The sequence below is a fragment of the Zingiber officinale genome, chromosome 4A, assembly GCF_018446385.1.
Source record: "Zingiber officinale cultivar Zhangliang chromosome 4A, Zo_v1.1, whole genome shotgun sequence".
Classification (NCBI taxonomy): domain Eukaryota; kingdom Viridiplantae; phylum Streptophyta; class Magnoliopsida; order Zingiberales; family Zingiberaceae; genus Zingiber; species Zingiber officinale.
This window is the reverse complement of record NC_055992.1, coordinates 153,722,255-153,744,994: the sequence shown is the minus strand read 5'-3', so window position 1 is coordinate 153,744,994 and position 22,740 is coordinate 153,722,255. Positions and strand designations below refer to the sequence as shown.

The following is a 22,740-nucleotide window of genomic DNA, read 5'->3' as shown; positions in this document are numbered from 1 at the left end:
CGCGACGTCGTCGCGGTCTCTGCCCTCGCCTTCTCCGGCGCCGTCGTTTGCTCCGCTCTGATTGACACTATCTATTTAACATTCCCTTGAATTAAAAGCAACTGACTCGATTAATCTAAAACGCTAAACTTAAATAAACAAATAATTAAATAAAAGAAGATTAAAATAAAACTACAAATAAAAAACTGGGTTTGATTCAACCTTATCTTGATGAGTTTGATTATCTATTCAGGTAATTAATAAAAACCTTATTTAATTTAGGTAATGAATAATTATATCCATCATATTAGTAAATGGAGAATGTAACTCAAAATTAGAATACTTTGAAAGTGTAATGTTTTTCATGATAGGTTAATTAAAAAGTAATTCAATTTTTTTTTTCAATCAACGATTGCTATGATCTCATCTTTAGCGCTAGTAAGGCACTCAAGTGTGTTACCTCTAGCTATCATCGGAGTTCGAATGACATCATGAGGCCTAAGAATATTATTGTCAATGAAACTAATTAAGATTGATGTTATCATGATGGTAAAAGACGAATATATATTCATCCCAACGTCCCCATCAATCCGTCCCAAGGCCAACATGAAAAAAGTAAATCACGGACGACTATTAACCTTTGAAATAGTGACTAATACATAAGAAAGATATTTATCTCAGTTTTACCGAAATTCAAATCTCCTATCTAATAATGACAACACTTCATACGTTAATCACTAGACTCATCCAAATAGACAAGAATGATGCTATCAGGATGAATATCTATGTACATTTCGTCTGAAAATTTTTCTGGATTGATTGTCCTATGTTAAATGTTACATACTTATTAGTCATTCTCAATTTATAAACATTACGGTGGCACATCTGAATATTAGGTAGAATATCTGAATAATTGATTCATTTATCAATATTCTTTTCCTATAGTGCAATTATCCAATAAGAAAGCAGATAATAGATTAACTTTGGAATTTAAGATTTTATAGATTTGTCACAATAATTTCATCATAGCCAATATTCTTTTCCTACATTAGCGAATCAGATCGCAACTAATCGATCGCGACGAATCGGATCGTAACGAATCGATGTCTGAAAATCATCAGAGTCATAAATAAAAATATAAAATTGAAATATAAAAATTGAGGATATATTTTAAAATTTATTAAAAGTAGATATTATTAATTTTTTAAAAAAAAAAGATTAAAATTTAAAATAAAATAAAATGAAAATGGAAGGAAAAAAAATCCATTCCGACTTCCATTGAATGCACAAGAAGAATGTGATTCCTCCAAGCGGCTGCGTCTCCTCCGTCCGTTTTTCTCGCAGTTGAATCGCAGCGATAAAAGCGGCGGCACGGCTGTTCCACCGCCTCCGCATTGCCCTCCTCCTCCAATCATTCGGCGAAGAAGGGAGCGATCTCGTCGCCCGCTGCCTTCCGCCCCCTTCCCGATCCGGCCAGCGTAACCGGCGGCCAGCGAAGATGTGAAATTCCAGCGGCGGGCGAGATGGCGGGCGAGGCGTTTCTGGCTGCCGCGGACGCGCAGGTCTCTCTGAAGAAGAAGACTGCCGCGGCCAGGAGCTGGATTCTGTTCGATTCCGCTGGGAAAGACACGATCCTGGATGTCGACAAGTACGCCATCATGCACCGGGTTCAGATCCACGCGCGCGACCTCAGGATCCTGGATCCCCTTCTCTCCTACCCTTCCGCGATCTTGGGCAGGGAGGGCGCCATCGTGCTCAACCTGGAAGTGAGTCGACAGATACGGTCGAGTTTCGCTTACCTATCGTTTGCTGGAATTTTCGCTTCTTTTGGCTAATTTGTTCGTTCGTCCTTTTTGCCTTTCGGAAACAGCACATAAAAGCGATCATCACTGCGGACGAGGTATGTACGGTGCAAAGCTACTTCTCCTCTCTCTCTTTTTTTTTTAAGAACTAAAATTGTCCCTTCTTTCATTCCAAAATTCCCTTTTCCTTCAGACTTTAATTCTCTGCAGTTGTGCTTCGTAACAAGATATGGTCAATTACCTTGCGCAAAGCCCTGTGTTATGTGTCATTGAATGTAATGCATTAAGTCTTATTTTTCCATGAAGAAAATAATTGACTATTTGACCGCAAAGGTGAGTAGTGATTGGTTCCTTGGAAAAGGAGAAGAAAAGAAGGCACCTATTTTGTTCTTGGACTGGTTTGGCATTTATGATTAAGTTGACCCATAGCGTACCTTTGCGATTGATGCATGCAAACAGTAGCCGAGAAGCCGCAGCTTTTTTCTTTGCTGATTTTTTTTTTTTTTTCTCTTAACTGTAGTTAACAAGCTTGCTACTGTTTATTATATTTCATGGGGGGTTTTCTAAGGCATGCTAATGTTTTTAAGTACGGGTTGAACTAGGTTTTTCTTAGGGATCCCAGCGAAGATAATGTTGTCCCGATTGTGGAAGAGCTTCGTAGAAGATTACAATCTCAGAACATTAATCAAGCTCATGGTGAAGGAAAAGAGAGCACTGTTTGCCAACATGATTTAGAAGCTATTGAAGAAGATGGTATGCTTAATCAACCTTCAGTGAGCCTTTCAATGCATAAGATAGCTGACTTTACAATAAAATTGCTTTATTTATCTTCTTCATGTGATTTCCCTATCTTGATATTAGCAACTAAATTAAGTTGTCTATCCGCAGCCAAGTATATATTCTTGATTTTTCTGAAGTTAATTAATGATTATAACTCCTGAATGTATTTTACATGCCCATAAATATATAAGTTTGCATTTGTCTCTTGTACTATAAAATCAATTCTTTTTATGCATTCTGAAATCGAAGATGATAAGTGCCGTAACTTAGCCAAGATCAGTATGCTGCCTCTGATATAGCGAAAATTTAAATGATTTCCAAATGAATCTAGATCAGTAAACAAGAATTCTCACTGGGATTCCATAGTCCAATTGTTGCAGAGGTGCATGCATGTTGATGTCCATTACTTAACGGTGTGCATGAGCATAAACACCCAATTTGAATTAGCTAGACAAAAATATATTTTGCATTTTCATGATTTTTTATTGCTCAAACTATGGGTATCAGACACTGTCTGTGTCATTAAACCTGAACCATATTGATTGACCTAACTAATTAAGACAGAAACTAGAGGTCATATCGGTTTACTTCTATCAGTGGAGGGCACTTGACTGAACTGGTATTTGGACTGGTTCAATTGGAAAAAACAAGAGCCGGAAGGACCTCTGGTTCCGTGCTCGATCTGGTTCTGAAAATGCTGCACTTTATGGGAAAATTAAATCATGATCTCATGTCTTGATTTATTAGGATGTTGCTTTCTTTTCTTTCCCTTGACATAGTACAACATTTTGTAGAATCTCCTTTTGAATTTCGAGCTCTCGAAGTTGCTTTAGAAGCTATTTGCAGCTATCTTGATGCACGTGCTACAGAACTTGAAACTGCTGCTTACCCAGCCTTAGATGAACTTACTTCCAAGGTATGGGTCAATTTTCTCCATTTGTTATTCAAGATTATTATTAGCCTAAGCAGAACGAGAGAACTACATGTTTTAGCAGGCTATTGTGGTTGTTGATCTTACGAATTTATCTTCTTTTTCTACTAGATGTATGTGAAACTGAACGAGCATACTGCAAGCCACATGCTGGCTGAAAAGATCAGGCCAATATGTGTTCTTTCTTTTTCATGGAATGCAGGAGAAGACATATCATGGTTGCATTATCTCACAGATAATAAAAGTTCCTTATACAATGATCCTTAAAGTATGTTGGGGTGTAAAGGGTAGAGTGAAAAAGGTGTAAAAGGTAGAGGTAGAGCAAAGAAAACATTAGTCAAATATAATTAAAATATTTAACTAATTTGAATATTACTAGTGATATAACTTTGGATACAGCTCATGATGAGATAACAGTAGTGTAGTAACTAACCACATATAGTTGGGATGTACTCGTTTTGATGATAGCAATCATGATTGGTAAAATTTTGGTAAATCTCCAATATAAAATGATGACGACTAATATTCATTTCTTTTTTCACACAACAACCTCTACCAAGGGAGTGGGTGACAACCATATTTAAGTATAGGATTATTAAATTCTATAGTTGAGAATCGTAGGTGTAATAACTAACCTATCGAACTATGTATCACTAGTAAAATGATGTAAAATTGGTATATTGGTCCGACCAAAGGTATGACATATGGTAAAGGAAAAACAACTTTTACTATGATAAACACTGATATTATTCCTTCTATCCTGATAAAATTTGCTTTTAGGCACACTGTTTTGAGATTACTCTCTTCGACCTTTGATTTGCCTTTTGTAATTAAATGTGCAGATTAGCAGTCGTAACTTGGATCGAGTGCGCAAACTGAAGAGTTCCATGACTAGGTTGACTGCTCGTGTACAAAAGGTGTGCTTATTTGGCCTGCTCATTATATATGTTATTGTTTTTGTTTTTTATATTGTGCCTGTTTTGTGCTCTTAAATCTTGGTATAGTATTTTGATAACTTATATTCATGCAAATGCACTATAAATTAATCTTGCACTCAATATCACAATTGTTCACAGAATTGAAAAACAATTTATTGGATCACATGAATGCCATTGTTGGCTTCACTAGATAGGCATTCTATTGTACAGAAATAGATGTCTTCATAGACCAAGGAAAATTTTCTTGAATAACGAGATGAATACGTGAATGTGTAAGATGGCACAATTGTTGACTTCTATTTTGGTTCTTGAGTCTTATATCGAACTCTATGTTTGATTCCATCTACTGAAAGATGGTTGCCTATATGAATGGAGGCTCATCTCTTCCTTTTTTTTGTGGATGTTTGTGTTTAAATAGTGGTACAAGTGGCTCGATAACATGATATATTTGTTCAATAAAAGTAGCAATATATCTTGATATCAATACATGAAGTCAAATGGAATGATAATCTGGAGTATTACTTATTTTCAATATCAATGTATAATTCCTTGTCCCTTAGGATTCCCTCATTTGGGATACCTAGGGAAGAGGATCAAGTTAGTCCTTGGGAATAGCTTGATGCACTTTCTCTTCAATCCATTGAGCAAAATGTGGAAAAGGAAAGAAAACCCATCATCTCTACCTTTAAGAACTATGAGCACCCTAAGGATGCCTCTTCAACGTCCAGAGGTCTAGGACAAACCAAATACCCTATTCATGGTGAACCACTTTAGTTGTATGTTCCTCAGTTGGGTAATAAGGGTCAAAGAAGGGAGTCACTTGTTCATAAGACAAACATTCTTAAAACCTAATAGTTAAACAAAAAAAAAAAAGGAGAGCTCTCGATTCATAGTTCTCCTATAGTTGGATTCTTAAGAATGGTATTGTAACTCAACACCTTTTGAGATTTTGATAAGGGTTACCCCTTGAAGAGCACAATATGATGAAATTTATTAGCTATATTTAAGGAAGCTATTCTCTATCATCGGCCTCTATGGTAGAATCAATTGGGGAGGTGTGAGACACTGTGGTTTTATCTTATGGAGAATGTGTGCGATCTGAGTCCTCTTATCTCTGGCTTGTGAACTTAAGTGATATTATGCTAGCACCTAATTTTTTATTGCATAAATTCAATCTATGATTTATCATTCACAGATGTTGATTAGATCCTTCTATTAAGTAGTACCTTAGGATGGCATAGCCTTAACATTAAAAGGTTCAAATAAAGAAGAAAGACTTACATAGATATCTAGGCACCCAGAAACAAGGAAAAGGAAGGGAATAACAACTAATGAAATACTTTGGGGAGAGTTGAAAATAAGCATAGATCCGGAGATTCCTAAATAGGTCAACCTTTCAAACTGTTGTTGAATCCACGGGCCAATAAGAGACAACTTTGCTAACTGAAACATCTTAGTAGCCAAAGGAAAAGAAAGAAAAAGTAATTTCCATAGAAGTAGCCAGAAAAATGGGAGCAACATAAACCGTGCAAAATGTATTTTGTTGTATAAAATAATTTCATGCTGTACAATGTTTCTTGTTTCCTTTGAAACTGAATTATACTATCATCAGTCTGTTCTTTTGTCCATTCAAGGATAATTTATCTGTTCCTTCTCATTCATTTTGTTTGTTCTAAATGGAACATTTTAGGATATTTCATCTCAATCAATCTGTAAAATAATCATGGTATGATGAAATTTATTTTCTAGAATCTAAAAAATGAATTCACGTGTCTTCTTTTTTTTCTTTTGATATCAAACATAAAACATTTTTTTGGCTTGATAAGAAGCACATTCATGAAATTAATTTGCTGGGAATCTAAAAATTACGTATGTCATTCTTATTTCTCTGCTGTCCTATAAATCATAACTCTATCTTGATAGCATGCACCCAGTTCTCATGACCGTATTGTATTTGTGTAGCCTCTTGTTCTTTCTTTGTGATGACTGATGACCTGATATGCAGTTTGTTCATCCTTCATTTTAATTCAGAGTTAAGTGGTGTTTGCCAGGTAAGGGATGAGCTGGAACAGTTATTGGACGACGACGATGATATGGCCGATCTTTACTTGTCAAGAAAAATCGCAGGAGCCTCCACTCCTGTAAGTGGTTCTGGTGTTCCTAACTGGGCCCCTGCTTCTCCAACAATCGGCTCAAAGATATCCAGAGCAAGCAAGGCAAGCGCAGCAACCATACATGGAAATGAGAATGATGTGGAGGAGCTAGAAATGTTACTAGAGGTCACATACTCCTATTTCTCCATACCGATGTGTTTTGAAATTCTATTACAACTTAACTTTCAATATCTTATTTTTTGGATTTTGTTACCCTATGCAGGCATACTTCATGCAAATCGATGGTACATTAAACAAGATGACTACCGTAAGTCTCTAGTTAAATTCTGCTTTTTCAAATACTGAACTCCAATTGAAGAAAAAAATAGTCACAACAAACTGTGTAGCTACTCCTTTATGCAGAAAGTTACAGAGTTTCCATGCATTAGTAAAATAAGAAATCATTGTGACCTCATTTGCAAATGTTGAAACAATCCCTTATTATTTAGTTCCCAAGCAATATTACACTTGAGTTTACAAACAATTCGGTATCCTCACAACAAGCTGTTTGGATTGCATATTTTTCATGACATTATGGTTTGCTTTCATAGGATTTGTTATTAACCTGAATCTAATAGTCACGTAGGTTGACCTCCGAAAGATGCCCTCCTGCACTAGCTACAGATATTTATTAACTTTATTTGATCCCTATCCAGATATAGTCAACATAAAACTGGAGTCATAGTTGTCATTTGTCAATCTGTAGCAATATGGTTAAATAAAGCTTCAGAACTACAATGAAATCAATATGTTTTGCCTCATACCAGTGCACCCGAAATAGTTGGGAGATTTGCTCTTGTGATTTCGTGCCTGTCTTCTGTAACGTAGTTTGCAGCAACAAAATTATTAATTGGATGGGTCCAAATATCATTTACATTTCCAGTTGAAATAACAGATTGATAATTTTCTCAGCTGCGTGAATACATTGATGACACGGAGGACTATATCAATATTCAGGTATTGCTTAACTGGTGAATTATTTTAAGAAACTGACTACTAGATTATAAACAAACCACCCAAAATAAATGGTCACTTTTCTATTGGCAGCTTGACAACCATCGAAATCAGCTTATTCAGGTAAACTGGTCAAGTTTTCAGTACCTTCATTTTAGTAGTATGGAATAATTTGTGGTGTTTTAGTATAATTCTGATATTATTCTTCTTTTCTTTGCTGCTTTTTGTCTGTGATTGTAGTTAGAACTGTTTTTGAGTTCCGGCACAGTTAGCCTGTCGATCTATTCACTAGTTGCTGGAGTATTTGGAATGAACATACCATACTCGTGGAACAATGACCATGGATATGTGTACAAATGGGTACGTTGACCAGTGAATAAAAGATAATTATGGATGATATACCTCTCTACATTGATCTTTGCTCTACAACCTGATGTTTGTAGGTTGTTATCATTTCCGGCCTGGCTTCAGCATTCGTGTTTATTTTCATCATCGCCTATGCTCGCCACAAAGGTCTTGTTGGATCTTAATCCACTTAGAAGTACCTAATCCTGGAGTTGGATATCGAAATATGCCTTCCAAATTTGACCTGCTCTTTCAAGTCCATTGAAATGAAGAGGCCATGTGCTCCAGTTATTCAAAGTTATAAACAAGATTTGGGAGCTTTCATTTTGCGAATCATTTACTGGAAGATCAAGTGGAGAGACGTGCCTACAAGATGTAGCTCTTGTAGCTAGAGGGGGTCTAAAGGAACTAGAGAAAGTGTGGCATTGCCTTATACGATTTTTTCTTTGATCTCTCATTTCTTCACTTTCGTTTCTTAAATTGGACCGTTGTGCTGATTATTGTACTGACGAAAGACCTTATAGTAGTTACATTGTCAGGGCAGTTCCTGTTTTAGAAATTGATGGCTGTTGGATCGGAATGAGTCGTAGGATCAGAATGATAACTTGTCTGCTTAGTGGCAATCAATAATTTTAAAATGCGTAGTCATATTTCTTAAGTTTTTTTCTTTTTGCTTTCAATCTTTTGAGTTTTGATTAGCTTCACCGCTTCTTCCATGTTCTCCTTGACCACGTCCGAGATCTCTTACCATACAATGACTAAAAAATTAAAAATTAAATTTGACTTTTCATTTTTGTTCATTTAATCGTGTTTTGCATGGAAAGTATGTTTCAGCACCTTTACGTTTTTTTAAAAAAAAAACTAATTTTTGAATCGACTAATTATGATCTAGTTTAGTTTAGTTTCACATAAATTTTTCATTGGCCACACTTATAATCCAAAAACACAAGTGTCTCGTCACTAAATAACAACATCTCAAATTTTTTATTGCATCAAAAGAAATCACATTAGTTTAGAATTAAACAGCAAATGCTTGGGAACTATCAGGATCCATTTAGTTGGAAATTATTCATCTAAAATTAACAATAAAAATCTTATTCTGTAAAGTTAAAAAAAAAATTAAAACAAACATAATGTGTAAAGAAAACACCTAAAGTTACATAGACAAGGAGAGAAAAAAAACTTAAAAAGTTCAACAAACGTAAAATTTAAAAATAATAATAATAATATTTGATTTTATAATGAAAAATAATATAGTAAAATATTAAATTAAAGTATACATTAAAATCTCTAAATAAATACATTTTTATTACATTATTTAGATTGAACTAATATTATATTTTATTCTATTATTAGATAATAACATAATTAAAATTATACAACTTAAATTAAACGCACCTTATAGCACATGGAAGGCACCAGTACTCTTTTCTGTGATATCTAATCATGTGGTTAGAAAGAATTAATAAATCCATTAATATTAATATTGTCCAAATCCATTTTTTTAAAAGAGATGCAAGCTATAAGCTTCTCGAAATCATCTTCCAGATTTTTGATCTCTTCAACTTATCGTAAAGAGAAGTTTCTTAAAATCTTTCTCTATGATCTCTACTAGGTCGTGGTTAAAAAAGAAATATTTTCATGCCCTTTTAATCCTTAAATTATTCCCTTCAATCTATAATAAAGAGATGCTTATAATATTTCTCTATAAACTCTCTTAGGTCTTGGTATCATTCAATCTCTTCAAACTGTCCTAAAGGAAGCCTCTTATATAGTCCTCTTTCTTGAACTGTGAAAAAGTATGATCAGATAAAGAATTAACCCATCACTATATTAAAGGATACAGTTGTTGAACATTTAATAGTACAACAATTTCGGACAATATTTGGAGCCATCCATTTACCAGCTCAAAACATTGTTGAGAGATAATCAATGAGATCTGTTCTTATCAATCAGACAAGAGAGAAATGAATAGTTAGCACAATCTGCAAATCATTGCACCTAAATGACGACTTTGTAGGAATACAAATGGATATCTGACTAATGTTACAACCAACCACCATGGACGTTCCTGCAAAGCATTGTCTCAAATTGAACTTCGAGATGAATAATATACAAAAATTCAACAAGTGCAGATATCTAAAATCCAAGACCAAGCATGAAAAATCAATTCCATAAGAGCCGAGAAGAGACAAGGTTCTGGTGCAGGCTTGGCTTAGTTAATTAAGTTCGATGCCTGGCAAGGCCAACTACAGGTTTGCATGATAAATAGTTCGGGCAGCTTCCTAACCTACAATTGTAAGAAGAAAAGTTCGCATCTGTATTACCTCCGCAATGAGAGTGTGTAAATGGTTATAGAAAATCCCAATCTTCATTTGACATGTCAAGAACTTCTTCATGATCATCCACAAATTTTATCTGTTAGAAAAAAAAATAATAAGACTTAAGGACATATTGCTTGGCTTTCCTTACTGAGCAAGCAAATGCAATCCTTACAGTGTGCTTTCCGGAGATATTATCAAAATCTGAAATAAATCCTCCTATATACCTGAAACGAAAGAGCAATACAATAATAATAATTATGATTTCAGGGAAATGTACTTTTTGTTAGAATAGAAGATCAAATGATAGGAAGGGATGAAAGAAAAAATTAATAAGTGTAATAAGAAATGATTTATTAGATTTGAATATTAACAGCAACATAATTCTTACATAAAATAGGGCTTAATAGAGATGATTGAAGCCGGCCACAAAATAGTTAAAACAGATACAACTTGATACGTTAATGTAATTTTGTTATACTTTCATATTGCAAAGGTGCGTGTATATATATATACATATATACCTGCACACTTGCTCGGTACACACTCCTAGGTGACCCTCATATATCCGGGCATCAAAGCCCCTCCTAGGCGCCCCGATTCTCAAAAGTGAATCGGGATGCACGGACATGTGAGGGTCACCCAAGAGTATGCACTAACAAACCTTTATATATATATATATATGATCATTTCCTATAAAGAAGCATGGGCTGCCTGGAAAAACAAATATTAAAGCAAGTTAACTTTATGCCAGCAGTAGCTTTGACATCATCTACACAAAAATTACATGTATTTTAAATAAAATCAATAGGCAAGAGACATGAAATACACATGAACCGAATTCTAGAACACTAGTTCGCAGAGAAATATCAAACATATTCCATTACGACAATCTGCAAGTTATGTCTCACAAGATCAGTAACTAATAATTGCATTTAATATGGTATCAACTATCAAGTAACATATAATATGTTTGAATCTAGTCAATGTCAATATCTAAAAAAACAATCCTATACTAAGGGATATATACAGTTCTAGATCTTCTATGCTTCATTGCACATAGGCATGCTGAATGGTAGCAAAGACAGTATCTATTTAATATAATTGCCTAGTAAAAATAAATTTCATACAATATGTTCATTTAAGCGTCTACCCTGTTGGAGCACCATCATGAGTAACAAAATATATCACAACAGATCATTGTCCAACCTCTGCTGGAGCATTGCTAGTATAAACTTGAGCATCTCGGAGTATCAGGATTCATTGAGTATGGTTTATGTAAGCAGAAGATGCAAAACCAACTTAGTTGACTATGTAGAATAATGCCATAAGTGATTTTCTCTGGCACCTACGACGAAAATGTGTGGTTCTGAAGCTAACTAGGGGATTGAAGTGTAAATGCAAGATTGGACTCTTTCTTAATAGCATATACTTTCAAACTAAGTGAGCTAATGGATTGAATTTAACATTAACATCAATCTCAGTTGTCTAAAAGATAATCTCTTGATCTTAATTACCCTTAAAGTGAACAATGCAATAGGAGGAATAGAAATGAAGGAAATGTGTGTATTAGGTTTTGACGACCAGTATGTTCTCAAAGCAATTCTGACTTGTATCACCAGAACAAGAAAATACATAATCATATGTCCAAAGCAGGAATTAAAGATAACATTATATAGAAAGTCAGCAGGAGGTTATTAATAAAACATAGTTTGGATAAACCTTTTGTCACTTGGAAGCCACACACGGACAAGCTCCCCAATACAGTTCTCATTCTTGGATTTCCTTCTTTGATCATCTGAACTTGAACTTTCTAATTTTCACAAGGAACAAAAGTATAATATGGCATATTCATCATATCAAAAGATATTTCAAGAACCGATTAACTTACTGGGTTTATTTCCTAGCTTCTGCCTACATCTAGGAGTACCACACAAACAAACTTGATCTGCTCCGAATTGAACAAATCTGGGCATTTATCAGATGAATAAATCTATGAGATAAAAAGAAGAAAAAAAAATCATCCATGGGAAATTGCATCAAAATAAGCAAAGGGTGGACTAAGTGCTAACACACTGTTATTAAAGAAGCGAAGCGAGTGCAAGAGGCTAAAAAAGTACTGCCAAAGTAACTGAACATACTGATAATCATAGGTCACTTCCTCGCCTTTCCTTATGTTACGACGAGCAAAGATCCCAACCCTAGTTTCTCCATCAGCTCTCCTTTATATAAAATGGAATGGAATAAATTTTGATAATGATAGAAGAATCACAATAAAGTAATGAAATGGAGGATAGTATATAACCATTTCTGCATCTCAGTATTAGGCTCGCAACTGTGGTTTATAAACCTTGATTTATTTCCTTTGTATGTAGCATCAATCACCATATCATGATTAACCTCACACAAGTAGAAGTTGGTATCTCTTCGATCTTTCATTTTCCAAAGTCTTTCTTCACATGCTTTGTCATCCAAAACTATAGAACATCAAAAAGATGAGTCAAAGACTTCATATCACTTGATCCTTCTTTCTTATTAGGAAAAGGAATGGAGACATAAAGCAAAAAAGGGAAATGTCACCTTCTCCAACATACTCAATCACAAAGTCCCCTTGTTTTATATCTTCCTCTGATACCAAACCAAAACCACATTTTTCTGTCTAAATAACATATTATTTGTAAGTTTCATCAACAATCAAAATGCTCACATAGCACATAGACATACAACTGAAATAAAAAATTTCAGCTATTTAACCAATTAACAGTTAAGTGTATACAATAAGCTTCTTGCTAAATCATGTGGATTGTGCTAGAATTCAATGGAACTAACAAAGAAACGTGGAATTAGCTTGATACACCACCATAGCCAAGGTGATTGGTGATCTCAACAAGTGAACATTAAGGAAACTCATAGCTCAGCCTTAAAGGAAAGGATAGGCAGGAAAAGAAAATGGTGGAAATGCAGAAATGCTTGGTCAAATAGCAGAAAATGACAGTAGACAATATAAGCTATTTTTCTTGCAATTCTTATTTCTCCTCTCTTTCTTTTGTTTTTCCTCTATCTGATCTTCTTCTTCTTCCCTGCCTCTACCTCACCCTCCACCACCAAGTCGAACAGCTAGCCTACACCAACCTGTATCATGTTTCGGCACAAGGCACTGGCGCAAAACCATCCCAATCGAGGATCAAAACCGATTCATATTTTAAGGCTTGTAAAATTGGCATCTGATTGACCATTTAGAACTAGAATTTCCTAAGTGTTAGGAAAGACATTTAACTATAATCTGGTTCAACTGAAATGACAGTTATCAGCTATATAACTAGGCAGCCAAAGTATCACTCCTGAGACTTTTCTCAACGGCCAGTAACTATTTTGCTTTCCTGCATTTTAGGTGTTAGTTGCTACCTTTTTTCAACATAGTATAATAAATTCTAAAGAATATGACACCATAAGTATATAACATAAATAGCAACGATAAATTAAGATGTCAATTTTTTTTTTCAATAATCCCTCATTCAGCAATGCAAACTACACATATAAACCTGCTCTTCCATGTAATTCAAAATAGTTCTGTGAATGACATGGTGAAAGTAGATTATACCTGTACAACTTTCATTTTCTTTTGTTCTCTGTATTGAAAAGATTTGTTAAGGCACTTATCACCACATTTGCAACTAGATGTGCAACAAGAGAATAGCACCCTGAAGAAATAATTAGGGAGGTGAGCAGTATAATCCTATTGAACTCTGTAAATATGTAAGGCAGTTATCCCCTTGAAGCAAAAATTTATAACAGTAATTATTTAGTTTACAAAGTTGCTAAAGGTACAAAGTCACATAATTGACAAATGCAAGAAGGTTCCAATAACTCAAAATGAAGCTGCTCACCCACAATGGCAGTCTCCACCACAGACAATCGATGATCCTGATAATGGAGTACAGGAACAAAATATTCCATCATCCTCAATTCGCCTTTTGGTGAGATAGAAATCTTATCAAAGTCAAGGTCACCAATTCATCAACAAAATTAAAAGAATAAAATACCTCAAAAGACTATGCTATATTTTATGCTCATCATGGTTCAAAAAACTGACACCTTACATATAGCAGTAATTAACAAGTATGCAAAGCAAATCTACATGTAACATGGATACTGCGCTTTATGCTGATATATGGAGCAGGTTTCCCTTTCTTCAGCCATGTTGGAAGATCAAAATCAACTTGATCATTAAGCTCCTTAGACAATTTCTCAAATATATGTTCAATGCTTTGTCTTTCATCTTTCTGTTTTCGAGTTGAATACCAAAGAAAGAGAAAAGAAATGAATTTCAAAAATATCTCTGATTGGAGCAATCATAAGCACCAAAGCTTTATTTACTATCAGCAAACAGTCAGTATAAGGAATTATGAGTTAACACATATAACTTAAAAGCCGGTATAATTTGAAATTAACAAAAACAACAAATAATTAATTCTCTTTTTGAAAGCAACTGATCTAGCTAATAAAAAGTATCCATGTCCCACAAAAGTTACAGATGCATTCAAAATATCAGAAGTAGCAAGTAGAAAAGGAATTTCTGCATTGAGGCTCTGCATTGCAATTTTAGGAGTCAATGAGTGTAAGGCGACAACTATGAATCATGTAAACATGTACTTAGGCATTTGTAATGAATTTACGAGAGGAATGACAGAACAAAGTAGAGGTTATCAAAAGGAGAAGAAAATTAGAATCAACTCTCTCAGGATATTGAAATGTAATAGACAAGCATGCAATGTCATGCAATCATTTCAGATGAATCTGCATTGAAGTAAGAAAACCTATTTCTCTATTTCTCTTATAAATGGTTGTAACTAAAAGTACTAAATCTACCTCAATACCAAGAATGGTAGTTATTAAGCACAAGAAGGTACTCATACTAAATGGACAGAACAAGTTCTGAGGAATTGATTACTAAAATAAATGAAAAATTCATTTGACATGGAAGAGATTGAAGAATCATTTCTCTTTCCAGATTTTATATTTAGTTTTCACCTATGATGCATTGAGACAACATAACTGATAACCCTTACTCAGAATCTTGATTTACGTACTTTAAGGCGTGCCTTTAGAAAAATCACATTATTGCAGTGGCAACAAGCATGTGACTTAGGTTATTTGTTAATTGCAGTTGAAGATATGATATAACATGTAAGAACTAAGAAAAGCAGAAAAGGGTTACTATTAGAATGAACTTGAAGAGCACAGCAAATGCAATTGCTTAATAAAAATAATTTCCCAACATATTACGACATTATGAATAGCAGATTAAACAAAAAATATATCTAACTTATGTTGAGAATGGCATACTTCATTCCACCTCTCTTCTTTCCTCTAGAATGTGTTTCCAGTAAATCAACTTCCATGTTTAGATAGGCAAACTTTACTAGTCCATAGAGCCCCAGAACAAAGGTTTATAATTCTAGTCCCCATACTTTCACAGGTAAGCTTCTAACCAGAAAACAAGAAAGGTGGTCTACATGCAATGGTCATCTTCCTTGGCAAATGATTAACACGGTGATGTATTTCTCCACATTACACCATTAAGAAACCCTCTGATACCCAAAATTAACTAAATGTTACCAAAAAGATCAGAGAGATTCAAATCCCTTCAATATGTGAAAAGGTAAACATCAGCTACTGAAGCAAGCTAGCAAAGGGGCTTCATACAGAGTGAACTCTGATCAAAAAACAAAGAACTTTCACTACTGAATTGGATAAGTGATGCACCAAGTGGACATGATGGAATATAATTGAACCTAAAAACCTTCTTCAAGGTTCCTTAATGAGTCAAAGTAAATCATTGTCCCAAAATAAATTTAATGCTCTACTGGTTGACAGTATAAGGTTGACGATAAACAAGTGAAAAGAAACAAGAGAAATTAAAAAGAAAAAAAATCAAAGAACTAATCAAGAGAAGCACCGGTTCGTTGAGACACATCACGAAGATCTTCTTTTGTGTGCGCCTGCAATTCAAGGTAATGGCCAATAGAACAGTGCCCTATTTTGAAGAGAAATGGAGAACCGAAGCCGTCTACAGAACCATATGGCATCGGACACAGGCTACGATTTCCTTTTCAAGACTAAGGAAACTCCCAGTGACAAGAAACTGAACAAGAATTACTAACAATGGAAATTTACTAACAAAATAAGTTTGGACAATAAACTGGTCAAGCAACTAGACCTCAAAATGCTACAAGTCTTTAGCTTTAGTAGAAGAAGACGAGTGCAATCAGGTAATTTCCCGAATCAAGAAACCTAACAAAGCAAGATCCTCTCCGAGTCTGTAACCTGAGCGTAGAAGACCTAAATCGCGAAAGGGGAGGAAAACCGACCGCCGAAGTAACCAAACCTAGTAAATCAAAGGCCGGAATCACGAGCGAGGAACAACACATTGGGATCTTGAGGGAAGGTACCTTGATCTTGAGGGCGGGCATGGCGAGCGCCTTCGGGGCGAAGAGCAGAGGAAGACGACGGAGGCGAAGAAAGGGAAATGCTCTCGAGCGGGGACAGTGGGAGGGAAGAACGCAAAATCAATTCTATTTCACATCCGGACTCGGACCCGTCTCGGACTCTAATCATTTCAATTAAAAGATCCGATAAGCAATTTTCGAGGAGACAGATCTCCTGACGCATCGGAAACCGTCGGTAACCAGGAAATCGAAGCCGCGACGTAGCCGTGCTGCGGAGATCATCGTCGGTCGGCCCCAAATTGTAGCTGTTGCTACCGGAGGAGGAGGAGGAGGAGGAGGAGGAGGCGGTGGAGGAAGCGACCGAGGCGAGGCACGGAGGAAACGAGTGGACGCCGGACCGGCGCCAGTCTCCATCGCAGCCGGCTTATCGGATTCTATTCATTTCTGTTAAAAGGTCCGATAAGCTTTTTTAAGGCTGGATCGAGACACGACGATTGACCTGACCATGCTTTTTTTTTTTACTTAAGACCTGGCATTTATTATTTTGAAGCTCTCGTAAAGAACTTATTATTTATCCTAAAAAAATATTATTAGTATTGATAATAATATTATTATTGTAAAATAAATTATGTGGATGTCCATACTTTTAATATGATTATGTGCCTATAAATACATATGTATATTCATTTTAATCAGTAAGAAAGAAAGAGGAAAAAGAGAAAAGGTTAATAATATTTCCTTTTCATATGCAATTGCTTATATAATTTTATAACATGTTATCAGCACGAAGAGCTCTACTTTTTCTTTTAAATCAATTATAGATAATATTAAAAAAAATGTATAGATATATTTATATATACATATTTTTTTCTCAATCAAAATTATTCACATGCCAAGAAGTTAAATTTATAGTTCCTTTATCATTTGTTAACTATTATCCGATTAACTATTAGTTAGTTACTTATTTGTATGATTTGCAACGTTTTAAAAATTTTATAATATTTTACAGTTAAGTATTACCAAATCATCTTTTGATTATATCATATTTTATCATTTATTAATAAATATATATGATGTATGATAATTATTATTAATAATTTAGTTTTCTTTGTAATAGATTCTTACTATGTCCAATCTTTCAAAGTTAGAGTTTGTGGCTCTTGATATTTCGGAAAAAATTATCTATCATGGATTTTGGATACGGAGATTCATTTGGATGCTATGGGTCTTGGAGACACCATAAAAGATGGAAATAAGGAATCTTTACAAAATCGTGCAAAAGCAATGATATTCATTCGTCACCATCTTCATGAAACATTGAAAATTGAATATTTGACAATTAAAGATCCACTTGAGCTATGGAATAATTTGAAGGAAAGGTATAGCCTTTATAAAACCGTGATTCTTCCAAATGCTCGTTATGAATGGATTCATTTACGTTTACAAGATTTTAAATCTGTAAGTGAATATAACTCAGCAATGTTTAGAATTAGCTCAAAATTAAAATTATGTGATGAAAAAATTACTGATGAAGATATGTTGGAAAAACATATTCTACCTTTCATGCATCTAACATGCTCCTGCAGCAGCAATATAGAGAGAAAGGTTTTAAGAAATATTCTGAGTTGATTATATGTCTTCTAGTGGCTGAGCAAAATAACGAGCTTTTGATGAAAAATCATGAGATCCGTCCAACTGGTGCTAGTCCAATCCCTGAAGTGAATGAGATAACTGGTAAAAATGATAAACGACAGCACAGACAAAAATTTCATCATGGTCATTGATCCTGTCCGAAAGCTGAATCAACGGACGCTGGGCACGTGACGCTCTCCGAGTCGCTGATGTAGATCTCCGTCGGGTTGCTGGTGCGAACCTCCGGCGATCCTGCAAAGAAGTCGGGCCGGGAAGGGGTTCCCGGCAGCGACCCTCCGACGCTCTAGTCAGGCAAAGCTCGACAACAAAGAAATGACTCCCCTAGTATTAGAACGCGTACCTCCGGCGAAGGGTGAAGACCCTTTATATAGAGTTGTGAAGAGGCTCGGGCACACATACCGAGGTGCATACGTGTCCTCTGTCCATACCTCGGTCTGGGCTTGTCAGAAGAGCTTACCTGACACCATACTGCTACAGTCCGAGCACATCTATGATGGGACAGCGGGATCCTCTGTTGTAAGATCTTGCGTATGACCTGGTCATTGAACATACCCGCTGTCAGGAGATGTTCCCCTGATGTTTCCTTTGTCCTTTTGTCTCTTCTGTTCCCGCGCCGAGCGGCCAGCCGCTCGGCAGGCATAGGTCCGACCGGGCGTAGGTATCGGTCCGACCAGGTGCTCGGCTGAGAGTGTTCCACAGCAACGATGCTTTATGCTTCGGCCGAGCGGGCTATCCGCTCGGCCAGGTGACCCTTTTCACTATGAGCGTCGGAAACCCGCCCATGGTCGGGTTGTCTTCTGTCCGGCCCGGGAAGCTCTTGGCCGAATGTCAGGTCGGCTCGGCATCCTTCCGTTCGGCCCGGCATCCTTCCGTTCGGCCCTGCATCCTTCCGTTCGGCCCTGCATCCTTTCGCTCGGCCCGACATCCTTCCGTTCGGCCCGGCATCCTTCGTTCGGCGCGAACTTGGGGTTGACCTCCACGTGTCTTTGACCCTCCACCCATGAGGGTCCCCCGTCCTTACCACCGGATCACATACATATGATATTGTGATTTTGAAAAGAAGCAAAGCAATTTCTAGAGTTTCAATTGTTATAAGTGCATGTCACACAAAGAGAATAATAAAGTATAGACTTAAAGTGGTCCTCTCTAGGTAATTTTCATGCGATCTAACTCAATTAATCAAAATAGAATCTACCACCACACTAATCAATATCATGCAAGTAAAGCATCCAATCATGTCAAATGACCTAGAATTGATGGTCAAATTTAAGAAACTTTTACCATCTTTAAAATATTACTAGAACAATTCCATGGAGACTTTTATTCAAAATAAAATGTTATGCATACTAAACAAAATGCTAGGTATGGAAGCAAAATGCAACTATAAAGTATGAAACTAAAGAAATGTATAAAGCAATAAGAAAAACAAAGAACAAACTCCCCTTAATTCCTGGTGGTTGAAGAAAATTTAGAAGAAGAATCCACGCCGGTAGTGGAGTAATTGTAGTTACACTCAAATTCTTTTTATTAATCATTTTTTCCATGAAACTTCTTTCTGAAGGTCGGAGGCGATTCAGATTAAGTACCCACTTCAAACATCTATTGTGTCATGCAAAAGCAAAGATAGACAACACCTTCTGAACACTTTCATGAAAAGAGAAATGAGCATCACATTCTACAAATTCAATTAATGGTACCTCTATAAAATTTTCTAATAAATCACAAGAAATACTAACCTTATCATGTTGAAAGATACCTAAAAGTTCTAGAATGCTGATTGTTACCTCCTCCTCATCAAGTAATGACTCAGGTGAAAATTCAATCACAGGTAGTGATTCTTGGGTCCTTGTCTCTATAGCACAAGTCCGTACACTCTCTTCATCATCATCATCAAATTCAGGTAATCCTTGGGGTATTTATTGCTTTCAGTAAGCAATCCCCTACACTTATATATTCATCAAGTAAATCTTTATTTCTTGCATCATTCACAACATCTAAAGTAACAATATTAGTAGAATCAGAAATCAGAACAACTACATCATCATCACAAATAAAACTAGAGAAATCTTGTGAAGTAATGGAAGTAGGGTCAGGCCTAACAAAATCTCTACTTTTCATCTCCCCACTGGAGTTTTGTATTTGTAACTGATTGATGGATGATGCAACTTGATCTAATTGAATCTGAATATTCTATATCCTTGCAAATTGTTGCTCTTGATGTTATCTCATTTGTTGCATAATCTCATTGAATTTCCATGTTGACTCTGCAAATTGAGGATCATTCTGTTGAAAAGAATGTGACATAGAAGATGTTGAAGCCTCTTGAAACCCATATGAATTCTGGTAGGTTGGATATGACTCAATAAATTGTCCTTGTGCATTTTCATACCTGAAATGTAAATAATCCACCCAATTAGAATTGTAAGCATTAGAAAATGACTCATACCTATTCTGTTGCTCCATAAATGAGTAATACTGATATTCAGGCTAATAGAACCCAGTCTGAGGCTGATAGTAATGACTCTCCATATTACCTCCAAAATGTTGAAAATATGGATCCATGGTCAAAGAGATTTCCTGTTCTTACACTGACAACTAGCAAATAAAATCAGAAGACTCAAGAACATATAAAATCAAACACATAGATAAATGATCATGAAAGCAATTAAAACAATGAAAAAATTTTAAAGTTTTCAAAATAAAGAACAATCCTAAGATTATCAAACACCGCTACAAGTTTCCCGGTAACGACGCCAAAATTTGATAATTAGTCTGTTATACCCGCAAATCAAATTAACAATTTATATCCAATGAACTCCTTAATTACACAATGATGTTGTAATAACGAGCCCAGGATCGAATCTCTCGAGGAACTAACAGTAGGATGGTAATCTAGAATTGTCTGTTATTCTCATTTGGGGGTTTTTAATATGGAAAAGGGGGTTGTTTGGTTCTAAACTTAATAAATGAAAAGCACAGCAAATAAGCAACTAATCTACTGCTGAAATGAAATCTAACTAAATGCCAACGATTAATCCACAACGCATTGTCACTCTACGCAATGGGTTTCATCATCAACACAACTGATCCTGTCCGAACGATGAATCAAAGGACGCTGGGCACGTGGTGCTCTCCGCGTTGCTGATGTAGATCCCCGACTGGGCGTACGTGCCTCCGGCGAACCTGCAAAGAAATCGGGCCGGGAAGGGGTTCCCGGCGACGATCCTCCGACGCTCAAGTCAGGCAAGCGGACAACAAAGAAGTGGCTCTCAATATCGGAGAATGCGTACCTCCGGCGAAGGGTGAGGACCCTTTATATAGAGCTGTGAAGAGGCTCTGGCACACATACCGAGGTGCATACGTGTCCTCTGTCCATACCTCGGTATGGGCTTGTCAGAAGAGCTTACCTGACCCCTTACTGCTACAGTCCGAACACGTCTTTGATGGGACAGTGGACTCCTGTCATAAGATCCTACGTATGGCCTGCTCCTCGAACATACTCGCTGTCAGAGGATGTTTCCTTGTCCTGTTGTCTATTCTTACTCCGTCTCGAGTGTCCGTCCGGTCGGCAATCCCCTTACGTCCGACCGGTCTTATGTTGTGTGGACTGTTCGCAGTGTTGCTACTTTGTGCCTTCGGCCGAGCGGGCTACCCGCTCGGCCATACGACTCTGTTCAACATGAGCGTCAGAACCCCGGCTATGGTCGGGTTGCCTTCCGTTCGGCTAGGCATCCTTCCGTTCGGCCCGGCATGCTTCTGTTCGGCCCGGCATGCTTCCGTTCGGCGAGGCATGCTTCCGTTCGACCCGGCATGCTTCCGTTCGGCGCGGCATGCTTCCGTTCGGCCCGGCATCCTTCATTCGGCAGGGCATCCTTCCGTTCGGCCCGACATCCTTCATTCAGCGCGAACTTGGGGTTGACCTCCACGTGTCTTTGACCCTCCGCCCATGAGGGTCCCCCATCCTTACCACCGGATCACATGCCTCCCCTTCAAGTCTAGTCGAAGGAGGCGCATAGTCCGACTGACTGGACGCCCGTAGTGCCGAGCGGCGCATCCAAGAAACCATCCTCCGCTTCTCCTCGTTAATCGCCTCTCATCCCACCTCTCTTGCGTTTTGCAAGGGATTTCTCATGAAGTATTTTGTATAGCTAGTCCGCTCGGCTGAATATATCTCTTTTCGCAAATGGGATTTTCGTCAGATGTTTATGGGGTACTCTTGGTAACCCGCCCGCTTGCACACTTGGTCCGCCGGACTCGCTTAGTTGAATACATGCATGGCTTTAACTGGAATTACCACTAAACAACATTACTTCCGCTCGGAGGGTTTATAGGCGCCGGCTCGTCTCTCGATTTTTAACGTCGGAGCTCGACGGTCTTCCGCTCAGAGGGTTTATAAACGCCGGCTCGTCTCTCGATTTTTAACGTCAGAGGTCGA

At 36.8% G+C, this 22,740-nt stretch overlaps 2 protein-coding genes across 3 annotated transcripts; one reads left to right on the top strand and one right to left on the bottom strand.

Annotated features, from left to right (window-relative positions):
- Positions 1–1,293: 1,293 nt before the first annotated feature.
- LOC121971748 (magnesium transporter MRS2-I-like) lies at positions 1,294–8,540 on the top strand. Of its 2 annotated transcripts, none has more exons than XR_006109212.1 (11): positions 1,294–1,745; positions 1,850–1,879; positions 2,384–2,534; positions 3,356–3,477; positions 4,335–4,409; positions 6,482–6,709; positions 6,807–6,851; positions 7,479–7,540; positions 7,631–7,660; positions 7,778–7,897; positions 7,981–8,003. XR_006109212.1 is itself a non-coding variant. In XM_042523163.1 (11 exons), the coding sequence occupies exons 1-11, from the start codon at positions 1,503–1,505 to the stop codon at positions 8,065–8,067; spliced, it is 1,176 nt and encodes a 391-aa protein (XP_042379097.1). In that variant the 5' UTR covers positions 1,295–1,502; the 3' UTR covers positions 8,068–8,540. The 2 variants fall into 2 exon arrangements, 1 of the variants encoding a protein (XP_042379097.1); XM_042523163.1 differs by having other exon boundaries at positions 1,295–1,745; positions 7,496–7,540; positions 7,981–8,540.
- A 1,150-nt stretch (positions 8,541–9,690) lies between these two features.
- Positions 9,691–17,054, bottom strand: LOC121971747 (histone-lysine N-methyltransferase ASHH3-like). Its single transcript, XM_042523162.1, has 12 exons — positions 16,656–17,054; positions 14,357–14,486; positions 14,091–14,193; positions 13,805–13,904; positions 12,784–12,862; positions 12,509–12,680; positions 12,345–12,425; positions 12,095–12,171; positions 11,926–12,016; positions 10,379–10,430; positions 10,210–10,300; positions 9,691–9,953 (listed from the first exon to the last, which is right to left on the bottom strand). Exons 1-11 carry the CDS (start codon positions 16,674–16,676, stop codon positions 10,235–10,237), a joined length of 972 nt encoding a protein of 323 aa, XP_042379096.1. The 5' UTR covers positions 16,677–17,054; the 3' UTR covers positions 9,691–9,953; positions 10,210–10,234.
- Positions 17,055–22,740: the final 5,686 nt, after the last annotated feature.

Bases quoted from the DNA above. Each gene is read 5' to 3' on its own strand.
- LOC121971748 (XM_042523163.1), top strand. From the start codon at position 1,503: ATGGCGGGCGAGGCGTTTCTGGCTGCCGCGGACGCGCAGGTCTCTCTG. The intron at 1,746-1,849 runs GTGAGTCGACAG...TTTCGGAAACAG, and splicing joins CCATCGTGCTCAACCTGGAA to CACATAAAAGCGATCATCAC. The intron at 6,852-7,495 runs GTAAGTCTCTAG...TAATTTTCTCAG, and splicing joins CATTAAACAAGATGACTACC to CTGCGTGAATACATTGATGA.
- LOC121971747 (XM_042523162.1), bottom strand. From the start codon at position 16,676: ATGCCCGCCCTCAAGATCAAG. The intron at 12,863-13,804 runs GTATAATCTACT...TATGTTATTTAG, and splicing joins AGAAAATGAAAGTTGTACAG to ACAGAAAAATGTGGTTTTGG. The intron at 12,017-12,094 runs GTAAGTTAATCG...TGTGAAAATTAG, and splicing joins GAAGCTAGGAAATAAACCCA to AAAGTTCAAGTTCAGATGAT.